The 13,950-nt window shown below is 44.3% G+C and overlaps 1 protein-coding gene across 9 annotated transcripts in view; it reads left to right on the forward strand.

Moving 5' to 3' along the window:
- camkk1a (calcium/calmodulin-dependent protein kinase kinase 1, alpha a) overlaps nucleotides 1–13,950 on the forward strand; it is a 362,000-nt gene that overhangs the window by 316,681 nt on the left and 31,369 nt on the right. For all 9 annotated transcript variants that reach the window (XM_068010057.1, XM_068010055.1, XM_068010064.1 and 6 more), the window contains 3 exons: nucleotides 3,286–3,373; nucleotides 9,780–9,908; nucleotides 12,578–12,681. In XM_068010057.1, the coding sequence (XP_067866158.1) occupies nucleotides 3,286–3,373; nucleotides 9,780–9,908; nucleotides 12,578–12,681 (321 nt within the window). The remainder of the gene's footprint in view (nucleotides 1–3,285; nucleotides 3,374–9,779; nucleotides 9,909–12,577; nucleotides 12,682–13,950) is intronic.

The raw sequence follows: 13,950 nt of genomic DNA on the forward strand, positions 1-13,950 counted from the left end.
AAAAACGATTATCATGTCATTTATGTCAATGCTGTTTGTGGGATTATGCTGTGCCCAAATTGGCTGCCATGTTCACCTCCATTGACTGCACATCAAAATTACTTCATTGGCTGCAAAGTAATATGGGATATCCTGAGGATGTGAAAGGTGCTATAAAAATGCAAGTTGAAACACTGGGTCCCACTGGTGCATGTCAACTTGTCCTTGTTCCTGGAGTTTATAATATGATTGGAACACACATTGCTGCCTTGCAATTCTCCTTCAGGAATCTATTATCCTCTACGTATTATGCTCCCTCATGACTGGGTTGAACCTGTCACATCAGGTTGCATACAGTGACCTGACCCAGTTTGGAGTACCACAAGCTGAGCCATTATGCACTTAGTAAGAAAGATGGCAAAACTACAACTATCAAAAACTTTTATTCCAAAAATAATTTTCAAATCAAAAAGTTAGAGTTCACCGTGGGGTAGTCTGCTTTTGATCTGAGAATTTTCTTAATGCTGAGGAGTTGTGAAGGAGCAAAGGGATTTAGGTGTCTATAAACATAAATTACTAAAAGCAAGGCACAAGCAAAATAAGCCATCAAAATCAACTATTGGAATGTTGAATTTTCTCAAGGGGATTGGAATTTAAAAGTGAGGAAGTGATGCTTTTTGTAGAGAGCTTTGGTCAGACCCCATCTGGAGTACTGCATTCAATTTCGGGAATTGAACCTCAGGAAGAATATATGGATGTTGGAGGGGGTGCAGCACAGATTCAATAAAATGATACCAGGGCTTAAAGGATTAAATTATGAGGGCAGGTTGCATAAATTTGGCTTTTTTCTCTTGCATTTAGACGGTTTAGGGGTGATCTAATCAAGATATCTAAAATGATTAAGAGATTCAACATGTAAACACCGAGAAGTCTACGTGACCTTGTCCTCACCAATCTACCTGTCACAGATGCATCTGTCTGTGAGCAACCCTGGTTCAATGAAGAGTGCAGGAAGGCATGCCAGGAGCAGCATCAGGCATACCTCAAAATGAGGTGTCAGCCTGGTGAAGCTACAACACAGGACAACATGTATTCCAAACAGCGGAAGCAGCATGCAATACATTGGGCTAAGTGATCCCACAACCAACGGATCAGATCTAAGCTCTGCAGTCCTGCCACATCCAGTCATGAAGGGTGGTGAGCAATTAAACAACTAACTGGAGGAGGTGGTTCCACAAATATCCCCATCCTCAATGATGGGGAAGCCCAGCACATCAGTGCAAAAGACAAGGCTGAAACATTTACAACCATCTTCAGCCAGAAGTGCCGAGTTGATGATCCATCGTGGCCTCCTCCTGAAGTCCCCAGCATTACAGATGCCAGTCTTCAGCCAATCCAATTCACCCCATGTGATGTCAAGAAATGGCTGAAGGAGCTGGATACAGCAAAGGCTATGGGCCCTGATAACATTCTGGCAATAATACTGAAGACTTGTGCTGCAGAACTTGCTGCACCCCTAGCCAAGCTGTTCCAGTGGAGCTACAACACTGGCATCTACCCAGCAATGTGGAAAATTGCCCAGATATGCCCAGTCCACAAAAAGCAGGACAAATCCAACCCAGCCAATTACTGCCCCATCAGTCTACTCTCAATCAAAGGAAGGTGGTGTCGACAGTGCTATCAAGCGGCACTTACACAGCAATAACCTGCTCACTAACACTCAGTTTGGGTTCTGCCAGGGCCAATCAGCTCCTGACCTCATTATTGTCCAAGCATGTACAAAAGAGCTGAATTCAAGAGGTGAAGTGAGAGTGACTGCCCTTGACATCCAGGCAGCATCTGACCAAGTGTGGCATCAAGGAGCCCTAGCAAAACTGGAGTCAATGGCAATTGGGACAAAAATCTCCACTGGTTGGAGTCACACCTAGCACAAAGGAAAATGGTTGTGGTTGTTGGAGGTCAATCATCTCAGTCCCAGGGCATCAGTGCAGGAGTTCCTCAGGGTAGTGTCCTAGGCCCAACCATCTTCAGCTGCTTCATCAATGACTTTCCCTCCAGCATAAGGTCAGAAGTGGGGATGTTCACTGATGATTACACCGTTCGCGACTCCTCAGATACTGAAGCAGTCCATGTCCATATGCAGTAAGACCTGGACAGCATTCAGGCTTGGGTGAATAAGTGGCAAGTAACATTTGCACCACACAAGTGCCAGGTAATGACCATCTCAAACAAGAGAGATCCTAACCATCTCCCCTTGATGTTCAATGGTATTACCATCGCTGAATTCCGCAATATCAACATCCTGGGGTTACCGTTGACCAGAAACTGAACTGGAGTGGCCATATAAATACCGTGGCTACAAGAACAGGTCAGAGGCCGGGAATCCTGCGGTGAGTAATTCATCGCTTGACTCCCCAAAGCCTGTCCGCCATCTATAAGGCACAAGTCAGATGGAATACTCTCCACTTGCCTGGATGGGTGCAGCTCCAACAACACTCAAGAGGCTCGACACCATCCAAGACAAAGCAGCCCACTTGATTGGTACTCCATCCACTACTTCAACATTCACTTCCTCCACCACCGATACACAGTGGCAGCAGTGTGTACCATCTACAAGGTGCACTGCAGCAACTCACCAAACCTCCTTCAACAGCACCTTCCAAACCCCCAACCTCTACCACCTAGAAGGACAAGGGCAGCAGATGCATGGGAACACCACCACCTGCAAATTCTCTTCGAAGCCACACACCATCCTGACTTGGAATTATATCGCTGTTCCTTCACTGTCACTGGGTCAAAATCCTGGAACTCCCTTCCTAACAGCACTGTGGGTGTACCTACCGCACATGAACTGCAGTGGTTCAAAAAGGAGGCTCACCACCATCTTCTCAAGGGCAATTAGGGATGGGCAATAAATGCTGGCCTAGCCAGCGACGCCCACATCCCATGAAAGAATTTAAAAAAAGAAATTTGTGGAGGAATCCAGAACAAGGGGGCACATTTTTAAAATTAGATCTAAGTCATTCAGGAGTGAAATCAAGAAGAACTTTTGTCACACAAAGGGTAGTGGAAATCTAGAACTCCAAAATGCCCTGGATGCTGGGGCTCAATTGAAAATTTAAAAACTGAAAGAGATTGATTTTTGTTGGGTAAGGCTTCCAAGTGATGTGGAACTAAGGTGCTAAATGGAGTTGGGATACAGATCCGCCTTGATCTAATTGATTGGTCTACTTGTGTTAATATGTTTCTATAATTACTGCTTTCTCTGCCAGTTGTTAACATGTATTCTAAATCCATCTCTCCCAGACCAGAAATCAGTGAAGAACTGAAGGACTTGCTTCTCCTGATGTTGGATAAAAATCCTGACACTAGGATTACGATTCCCCAGATAAAGGTATAAAATAACCACGCAATTATAAATCTTAACACCTGGAATTGTATCAGTTGGAGTCACTGATGAATGTGCCTCATATAAAAGTTATTCATTGTTAATATTACAGAAATAAAATATTTCCTTTTCATATTAGATAAAAAAAGATGTTTATCAGTTTAGTTCAAGTGGGATGCATGGGTAAAAATGATCAGTTCATTTATGTTAAACAAAACACATCGGTATTTTAGTTATTTCAATGGAAACAAGCAAAGCCCACACCTCTTACTAAGAAGAGATCAAGGTCATATCATTAATAACTGCAAACCACCACTGCCAATCCTTTCAAAGTTCCTGGAGATCATAATTAATGAGATGTTCCCCCAGTGTTTCACCCACAACAAGGGTGTCCAACATTTTCACGTGAGGGGCTACATTACAGTTTGTGTCCTACATAGGGGGCTGGTGAGAAAATTTCAGAAAGATAAAGGTCTTGTAAAGTTTTCTTACTATTAATCAAACCAACAAAAAATGTGCATTTTTGTGAACACATTAAATGAGAAGACTTATTCATTAACTTACTTTCTCGTCACTATGTTGAACACTTATTTAGTGAGATACCTGGCATTGTTTTTGCCTGCACAAGTAGTCAATGTCTGCTTACACGCTTAATGTAGCGGTGCGGAGTATTCATCTGTCATCTGTCAGGAGTGATCTTGATCTTTTTTTTTCTTCTCTCTCTCTTTCTTTCTCTTCTTCTCTCTTTTTTCTCGCTCTCTTCCCCCCCACCCAGCCACCTTCTCAGCATGCGCCCCTCTTTCCGCGTGCCCCCCATCTCTATTCGCCAGTCCCAGAGATCCTGCCATCAATCAATGCCAAGCCACAGGCATTCCACTGTCAGTCACACAGAAATGACTGGCTGGATTCTGGCCCACAGACCAAATGTTGGACAACTCTGGTCTAGCTCTATCATCAAATGCCTTCAGAGCAGATCTGTTGACTTTTGATGCCCTCAGTGGATAATGTTTGCCATCACTACCTGGGTTGTAATCTTTGTTGCTTTCTTGTCCCACTTACATGCTGCCCCTCAAGGACATGATCTGCCGACACAGGATCAGTTTCCATATGCATACTGATGACACCCAGCTCTATTCTCCAGCTCCACCTGTGTGTTGTCAAAGTGCCCATATGTAGCCAAGCAGGCTTATGGGCCAGTACATTATACAATTGGCTTCCATTGCCTTCTGAATTCCACCCTGTGAAAAGTCCAACATGTTCTGAACTCCACTGTCTGTACCCTATCTGAGACTGAACTGCACTCAATCATCCCCCTTCTCCTCACTGACCTCCATTGACTCCCTGACCACCCCCTTGCCCCCCTGAATTGCACTCAATTGAAAATTGTTGGCCTTGTTCATGAGTCAATTCTTGGCTGCAGCCAGTGCTTTCTCCGCAACCTCCTCTGGCCTCCTCTGGGGCGGCATAGTGGCGCTGTGGTTAGCACCGCAGCCTCACAGTTCCAGTGACCTGGGTTTGGTTCTGGGTACTGCCTGTGCAGGGTTTGCAAGTTCTCCCTGTGACCGCGTGGGTTTCCGCCGGGTGCTCCGGTTTCCTCCCACAGCCAAAGACTTGCAGGTTGATAGGTAAATTGGCCAATATAAATTGCCCCTAGTGTAGGTAGGTGGTAGGAGAATGTTGGGGATGTGTAGGAATATGGGATTAATGTAGGATTAGTATAAATGGGTGGTTGTTGGTCTGCACAGACTCAGTGGGCCAAAGGGCCTGTTTCAGTGCTGTATCTCTCTATGACTCTATCCCAGTTTGTGTCTTGTGGTCCTATAACTCTGGCCTCTTCTGTGTTCCCTACACTGCTTCTCCTCATTGGTAGAAAATCTTTCAGCCATTTTAGTTTTAATCTCCTTTGCCTGGATACTTCTCATCACCTTTAAATTCCTCCTCAAAGCCTGTCTTTGTGACCATACCTTCAGCCTTCTCTTCCAACTCCTACCCTCCATCTGTGTGCTCTCGTTTGTGAAGTGCTTTGAGTCATTTAATCCCTTCAAGACATGATATATAAATGCAAGCTGTTGCTGTTTAGCTTTGATAGGCCTAGTCACCACATTGTTTTACAGACAGATAGTCTTCCCATAATTTTTATTATTCATTAATAGGCTGCAGGTAACACTAGAAAAGCCAGGATTTTTTCCCATCCCTAATTTCCTTTGAGAAGGCAACTGAGTGCCTTGATGCACCATTTCAAGGGCAGTCAAGAGTCAACCACATTGCTGTGGGTCAGGAGTCACAAATAGGCCAGACCAGGTAAAGATGGCAGATTTCCTTCCCTGAAGGACATGAGTGAACCAGCTGAGTTTTTAAAACAATCTGGTGGTTTTATGGTCACCATTACTGATGCTAGCTTTTTATACCAAATTTATTTAATTAACTGAATTTGAATGCAAGCTAGGAAGATGCATAAAGGCAGACTGTAAAAGCTTCTTTCAGTATGTGGAAAGGAAAAGATTAGCAAATGTGGGTCCATTACAGGCAAAGACAGGGGAATTTATAATGGAGAATAGGGAAATGGCAGAGAAACTAAACATTTTTTTTTGTCTGTCTTCACGGAGGAAGATGCATAAAATCTTCCAGAAATACCAGGGAATGAAGGGACTTGTGAAAATGAGGAACTAAAAGAAGTTAATATTAATAAAGAGAAAGTACATGAAAAGTTAACTGGATTGAAGGTTGATAAATCCCCTGGACCAGATAAGCTACATCCCAGAGTATTGAAGGAGGTGGCTATAGAGATAGTGGATTCATTGGTGGTTATCTTTCAAAATTCTATAGATTCTGGAAAGGTTCCTGCAGACGAGAAAGTAGCAAATGTAACCCCACTATTTAAGAAAGGAAGGAGACAGAAAACAGGGAACTACAGGCCTGTTAATTTGATGTCAGTAGTAGGGAAAATGTTAAAGTCTATTATAAAGGATGTGATAACTAGACAATTAGAAAATAATGATATGATTGAGCAGAGTCAACATGGATTTATGAAAGGGAAATCATGTTTGACAAACCTGTTGGAGTTTTTTGAGGCTGTTACTTGTAGCATAGATAATGGAGAACCAGTGGATGTGGTGTATTTGGATGTTCAGAAGGCTTTTGATAAGGTCCCACACAGGAAGTTAGTAAACAAAATTAGAGCACATGGGATTGGGGGTAATATACTAGCATGGATTGAGAATTGATTAAGAGACAGAAACTGGTCTTTCTCAGGATGGCAGGCTGTTACTAGTTGGGTACCACAAGGATCAGTGCTGGGGCCACAGCTGTTCACAATCTATATAAATCATTTGGATGTGGGGACCAAATGTAATATTTCCAAATTTGCTGATGACACAAAACTAGGTGGGAATGTAAGTTGTGAGGAGGATGCACAGAGGCTTCAAGGGGACTTGGACAGGAAAAATGAATGGGCAAGAACATAGCAGATGGAATATAATGTGAATAAGTGTGAAGTGATCCACTTCGGTAGAAAAAACAAAGAATATTTCTTAAATGGTGAGAGGTTGGGAAGTGTTGATGTCCAAAGGAACTTAGGTGTCCTTGTTCATGAGTCATTAAAGGCTAAAGCGCAGGTGCGTCAAGTATTTAGGAAGGCAAATGGTATGTTGGCCTTAATCACAAAGGGTTTTGAGTACAGGAGTAAAGAAACATAGAAACATAGAAAATAGGAGCAGGAGTAGGCCATTCGGCCCTTCAGTTCTGCATTGCCATTCAATACGATCATGGCTGATCGTCCAAACCCAGTACCCTGTTCCCGCTTTCTCCCCATATCCCTTGATCCCTTTAGCCCTAAGAACTATATCTAACTCTTTCTTGAATATATTTAATGATTTGGCCTCAACTGCTTTCTGTAGTAGAAAATTCCACAGGTTCACCACTCTCTGGGTGAAGAAATCCCTCCTCATCTCAGTCCTAAATGGCTTACCCCTTATCCTTAGATTGTGATTCCTGGTCCTGGACTCCTCCGCCATCGGGAACATCCTTCCTGCACCTAGTCTGTCCAGTCCTGCTAGAATTTTGTACATTTCTATGAGATCACCTCTCATTCTTCTGTACTCCAGCAAATACAGGCCTAATTGACCCAATCTCTCTTCATGCGTCAGTCCTGCCATCCCATGAATCAGTCTGGTGAAACTTCACTACACTCCCTCTATAGCAAGAACATCCTTCCTCTGATAAGGACACCAAAACTGCACACAGTACTCCAGATGTGGTCTCACCAAGGCCTTGTATAATTGCAGCAAGACATCCTTGCTCCTGTACTCGAATCCTCTCGCTATGAAGGCCAACATACCATTTGCCTTCTTAACTGCCTACTGCACCTGCATGCTTACATTCAGCGACTGGTGCACAAGGACGCCCAGGTCTCACTGCACCTCCCCCTTTCCCAATCTATCGTCATTCAGATAATAATCTGCCTTTCTGTTTTTGCCACCGAAGTGGATAACCTCACATTTATCCACATTATACTGCATTTGTCATGTATTTGCCCACTCACTCAACCTGTCCCAATCACACTGGAGCTTCTCTGCATCCTCCAATCCCATCATTGTTTTCCATGTGCTCTGCTATTACATCTTCTATAATGGACTCTAGCATTTTCCCCACTACTGATGTCAGGCTAACTGGTCAATAATTCCCTGTTTTCTCTTTGCCTCCTTTTTAAGTGATGGGGTTACATTAGTTACCCTCCAATCCATTGGAACTGTTCCAGAGTCTATAGAATTTTGAAAAATGACCAGCAATGCATCTACTATTTCTAGGGCCACTTCCTTAAGTGCTCTGGGATGTAGATTATCAGGCCCTGGAGATTTATCAGCTTTCAATCCCATCAATTTCCCGAGCACCATTAAAAGATGTTTTGCTGCAATTGTATAGAGCCTTGGTGAGACCGTACTTGGAGTATTGTGTACAGTTTTGGTCTCCTCATCTAAGGAAGGATATACTTGTCATAGAGGGACTGCAACAGAGGTTCACCAGACTAATCCCTGGGATGGCGGGATTGTTTTATGAGGAGAGATTGAGGGGATTGGGCCTGTATTCTCGAGAGTTTCAAAGAATGAGAGGTGATCTCATTGAAACATATAAAATTCTTACAGGGCTTAACAGGGTGGATGTAGAGAGGATGTTTCCACTGGCTGGTGAGTTTAGAAGCAGGGGACGTAGTCTCATAATAAGGGGCAGGCTGAGATGAGGAGGAATTTATTCACTCAGAGGGTGGCAAATCTTTGGAATTCTCTACCCCAGAGGGCTGTGTAAGCTTAATTATTGAGCATGTTCAAGATAGAAATCAATAGATATCTGGATACTAATGAGATCAAGGGATATGGGGATAGCACGGGAAAGTGGCATGGAGGTAGATGATCAGCCATGATCTAATTGAATGGTGGAGCAGGCTCGACATGCTCAAAGGCCTACTCCTGCACCCATGTTCCCAAATTTCCTGCTGCTGTGATGGGAGTTGAACACATGTCTCTGCATTATTCATCCAAGTCTCCGGATTACTAGTTCAGAAACATAACCACTATGCTACTATATGGAAAAGGACGTTGGCAGGGGGAGATTTTAACCAGGGAGCAGGATTTGGGTGTGCAGAGCCAGGACATCTGTAAAATGCGAAGCGAAAAGTGCAGTGTGAGGCCAGGGTGATTTTAAATCCCGGATCTCACCTGCATTCCACCCAGTCAGCTGACATTTCAGTAGCAAGAGCCTGCCTGCTGGCACCAAACAAAGTGTCGTGCCAATGAGGTGAATCACAGGAATGAAGAGGGTATTTCAGGAGGGTAGGGGTTGGGGGAAGCACAGGACAGCGGATGCATGAACTTTCATTGAAAGGCCTGGTGGAGCCCTTCTGCTCCTCCTGGTCCCACAAAGAAAGAAAAACAAATTACTCTTTTGGGCCTCCTTTGGGCCTGAATGGCCTTCCTGCTGTACTCACCGATCAGGAAAGCTGCAGTGGTTTCCCCACTCAGACCAGAGTTAAAATTGCAATCTGGTCCCGATGATATCATCAGGCCCCTATCTGCATGTTTAAAGAAGGACCCTGCTGGCTTCATGCAGGTGGCTTTGACATCTGTTCAGAAGAGCAGGTTAAAATGGAAGATGGTCCCCCACTTCCCCGTGCTCCCACCCAGATCCCGCTGGACAGATAGGGTTAAAATTGCCCCTGTTGTGTTTGGTTCAGTACAACATATGCATGGCCATTTCATGCAATCTTCACCAAAAAAGCTGTTTGAAACATGAAACTTGTTACATTGAGCGATATTCCCATCTTCAGATTTAATTCACTGAAGGTCTTTCATTACCAGAAATGGGTCTTTGAACAGCTAAATGTGAGACGTTTCCAAACTAATCTGTGGTTATTGTGCAGCTGCATCCATGGGTGACAAAGAATGGTACTGATCCTCTTCCACTGGAGGAGGAACATTGCAGTGTGGTGGAAGTCACCGAGGAGGAGGTGATGAACTCTGTCAAGTTAATCTCCAGCCTCTCGACTGTGGTAAGAAAATCTTTCATCATTAATACAAGATGGAGCAAGGTGTTAATGTTTCTTCACCTTATCCTTACAGTTACACTCATCAACAGAAAGGTTTCATATTTCCATTGCCCTGGGGTTTGGCATCTGCTTGTTTAATCTATTAAAAGCAGATCTATTGAAAGTATCTGTCCAATGGACCAATGGAAAATAAATTGGACTGGCCTGTTGCAGCCACTCGTGGCCAATAAAGCTTCTCCTGGTAGATTCTCCTCCGCCATCCCATTCAAGATGGGGAGGAAACAGTGGTGAAGGAGGCCCATCCTGCCACTCTGGCCTGACTTGGATTTCCCTCCTGTCGCCATCGTCAGGACAACCGATGGTGGCTCCTCCCCCACCTACTGCCTCCAAGTGTTGGCTGGGTGGTCAGGACCATGTCCCTGGTATGATCTAAGTCAGTTCCCTCCATTTGTCAGGGCCACTATGTAGAAGCTCCCACTATGTGGGAGCAGTCCCCTGGAAAAGCTGGTAAGGGCAATTAGGTTTCCCAACAGAGGCCAAGGGCCTGCACCGGACTCCTTTCCTTCTAATCTGGCTCCCAGTTACATTCTGACCTCAACCTCGACCTCTGCTGGTCTTCCTAATCTTCAGGATCTTCTGCCTTTTTGAATACCCGCTGTCCCACTTGATTGTCCCAACAGCATGGTTGGGAGTTTGCGACCAGGCACCGACGAGCTTCCTCTTGGCGGCAGGAATCCTGCCAGGGGCTCACTGTATATGTCGGATAACCCCTGACCCAGAGAAATGGGCCGGAGTTGGGGTGGAGTCAGAGCAGTGGGATGAAGCTCCTCCCTGCTGGAACTCCACTCTGGAGAGGAGAATCCAGCCCCCACTCTGCTGGTACATTGCAAAATATATCCCAGGATAGATAGGTTCTAGGGTTAGAGCCCCAATTTTAACCTAACCCACCCGACCGGAATGGGACAGGTTGGGGTTGGATGCTTGTTTTGCACTCTGCCTGATTTTACAATCCGTTGACTTCAGTGAAGCAGAAAGTCAGATGCGGTGTAGCAAGTGTCCAGTCTGAACTCTTCCAGTTCCTGCCCAGCTGGGCAGGTAAATTTGGCTTAAATGTCAGTAAAATCATTTCCAATGCATGATTAACAGTGTCAACAATATTTAAATAAAAGAACAGAATTAAGTCACATTTTGGGCCTTCCATAAGTTTGTTCCTTCTAGTTTGATTTTGTCAGATTTTGCCCATCCCTTATTTGGAACAGAAACCCAATGCTGTTCCTTGTATGAGGAGGCAGGTGAACCATGTGTTTCTAGACCTCTGGCTGTGTCAGTGTCCACCAGGAGATATGAGGTTTCTCTCGCTTTCTGTTCATCTTCTGTGCCTTTGTAGAACCAGAGAGCTGAACTTCGTGAACCTTATTGCAGTAACTGCAGCTACAAGACCCCAGTCTGTCACTTCATATTGTCACACTAGAATGTAGATCCCCATCCTATTTACTGGCTTTAAGGTTAACAACTCCAGGCACCAAAATTCCTCGCCTCTCCTGGCAAACCCCTGCTGGGAGTTGGCTGGAACGGCCTTAAACTCCACCGTGACTTAGATACTCCAGGCCCCGGCTTCCACTGGGGGCAGTCATGAGGCCTAGTATCTGACAGAACCTCTGCCAGTCCCTTGCCAGGGCACCTGCATCAGAGGCCATGGAGTCCATAGCAGAGACTCACTACACTGGCAAAGCCAAGGTCCTTGCCCTCACAGGATCCAATATTGTTAGAGACCATGAGGTCAAGTGAGAAGGCTGCTGGATTCTTGAAGGCCTTACAGGAGATGTCCAGGCCACTATCAGAGTCCCTGACGATAGCCGGCTACTGCTTGATTTGATTTTTTGATTTAGAGATACAGCACTGAAACAGGCCCTTCGGCCCACCGAGTCTGTGCCGTCCATCAACCACCCATTTATACTAATCCTACACTAATCCCATATTCCTACCACATCCTCACCTGTCCCTATATTCCCCTACCTCCTACCTATACTAGGGGCAATTTATAATGGCCAATTTACCTATCAACGTGCAAGTCTTTTGGCTGTGGGAGGAAACCGGAGCACCCGGAGAAAACCCACGCAGACACAGGGATAACTTGCAAGCTCCACTCCAGAATTGAACCCGGGTCGCTGGAGCAGTGAGGCTGTGGTGCTAACCACTGCGCCAATGTGCCGCCCTAATGAATTTAAATGCAGCCCCTTTATGACAGGTGTAGTGAGGTGCTCCACAAAGGCTTTTCCTGGCCGGAGCACCCAGAACCCTCAAAAAATGGGAAAGTCCTGCTAGACGTCCTGGCCTCTACTGCAAGGCAGGTTTCATGAGATGCACTCCTAGTGGCACAGGGGCATACTGTGGACAGAGAGAGTGTCAGAGGGCATCATCAAGCACGGTCAGCTTCAGTGCTAGGAAATATGGACAAACAATCTAATTTTGAGATTCTTACTGAAGGTGTTGAGCTCTGAGGTTTTTCAATGGCACTGGCTTCTTTCAGCATATGTAGTCTTACTGAGGTCCAGAGTAAGGTTACGAGCGATCCTGTCACTGGATGCCAGTTTCAAATAACAAGAGCTGATTCGCCATGTCAAATTTCTCCTTGTTAGAACAGCATCTGAAGTGTCATCTCTCCATTGTAGATCTTGGTGAAGGCCATGTTAAGGAAACGTTCCTTTGGAAACCCATTTGAGTTTCAGAGCAGGAAGGAGGGGAGGTCAATGTCGGCACCAGGAAACCTTCTGATGTGAGTGTTTTAGCCTTCAGTCTGTGCACTGGTATGAATGCTGGTCTGAAATTAAGTATGATCCTTTTGCTCCTCTTACCATTCTCGGAGGAGGTCCTAAATCTAATTAAAGATTAGCCCACATAAGGCAATGTCAGCAGCACAGAACAAATGTTTCTTCCTGTATAGCGTTGGCCTGTTCGATATTTACTTTGGAACTGGAACATCTTTGGCAAGTGTTTTTAAAGAGTAAGTGTTCATTTTGGAAAACGGATTACAGGTCCGGATCACATTCAGATTGAATGGGATGCAGGTCAACACACAAAGGGAAACACTGTTACATTGGGCTACCCAATTGCTTAGTCCTGAGGTGTTGTTGAGTATTTGTTGTTTCTTTGTCCTTTCCATTTTATCGATATTATTGTTTCTCGAAGAAAAGGTCTGTATATTAAGTCCGTGGGTGATGGGTGTGTTGTCATGGAAATCTTGGATAAGGATAGATGATGGGTCACTCACTGTACAGACAGGCTGCATATTGGTGAATTAACTTCAATATAGATACTGACAAAGAGGGAAAAATAGAATATGAAAGTCAACTAGCAAGAAATGTAAAAGATTGTAGGAATTGCTGGGAGTATGTAAAAACAAAGCTTACTGAAAGTATACTTTGGTCCCTTATAGGCTGAGACAGGAGAAATTATATTGGCGAATAAGGAAAAGGCAGAGATACTAAACTAATATTTTGTATCTGTTTTCATAGTAGATGAAACAAAAAACATGTCATAAATAATGGGGAATTAAAAATATAATGAGTGAGGAACTTAAAGTAATGAATATTAGTAATGAAAAAGTACTGGAGAAATTAATGGAACTAAAAGCCGACAAATCTTTATTAATTGGAAACGGGTCAGAATTTAGTTAAAATAGTTATAAAGTGGCATCAAGGCAACTATATTTATAGAGCTAGTTTCAAATAATTTGATTTACTATATAACAAGCAGCTCTCCCATGGCATTGCTCATAACGAGTTGGTGGGTTAAACTTGTGCTATGTAATAAACCATCATCTGGAATGTTATATGAATCCAAACATAGAAACATAGAAAATAGGAGCAGGAGTAGGCCATTCGGCCCTTCATGGCTGATCATCCAACTCCGTAACCTGTTCCCACTTTCCCCCCCATATCCTTTGATCCATTTTTCCATTTTGCCCCAAGAACTATATCTAACTCCTTCTTGAAAACATACAATGTTTTGGCCTCAACTGCTTTCTGTGGTAGCGAATTCCACA

Source organism: Heterodontus francisci, chromosome 30, assembly GCF_036365525.1.
Source record: "Heterodontus francisci isolate sHetFra1 chromosome 30, sHetFra1.hap1, whole genome shotgun sequence".
Lineage (NCBI taxonomy): Eukaryota > Metazoa > Chordata > Chondrichthyes > Heterodontiformes > Heterodontidae > Heterodontus > Heterodontus francisci.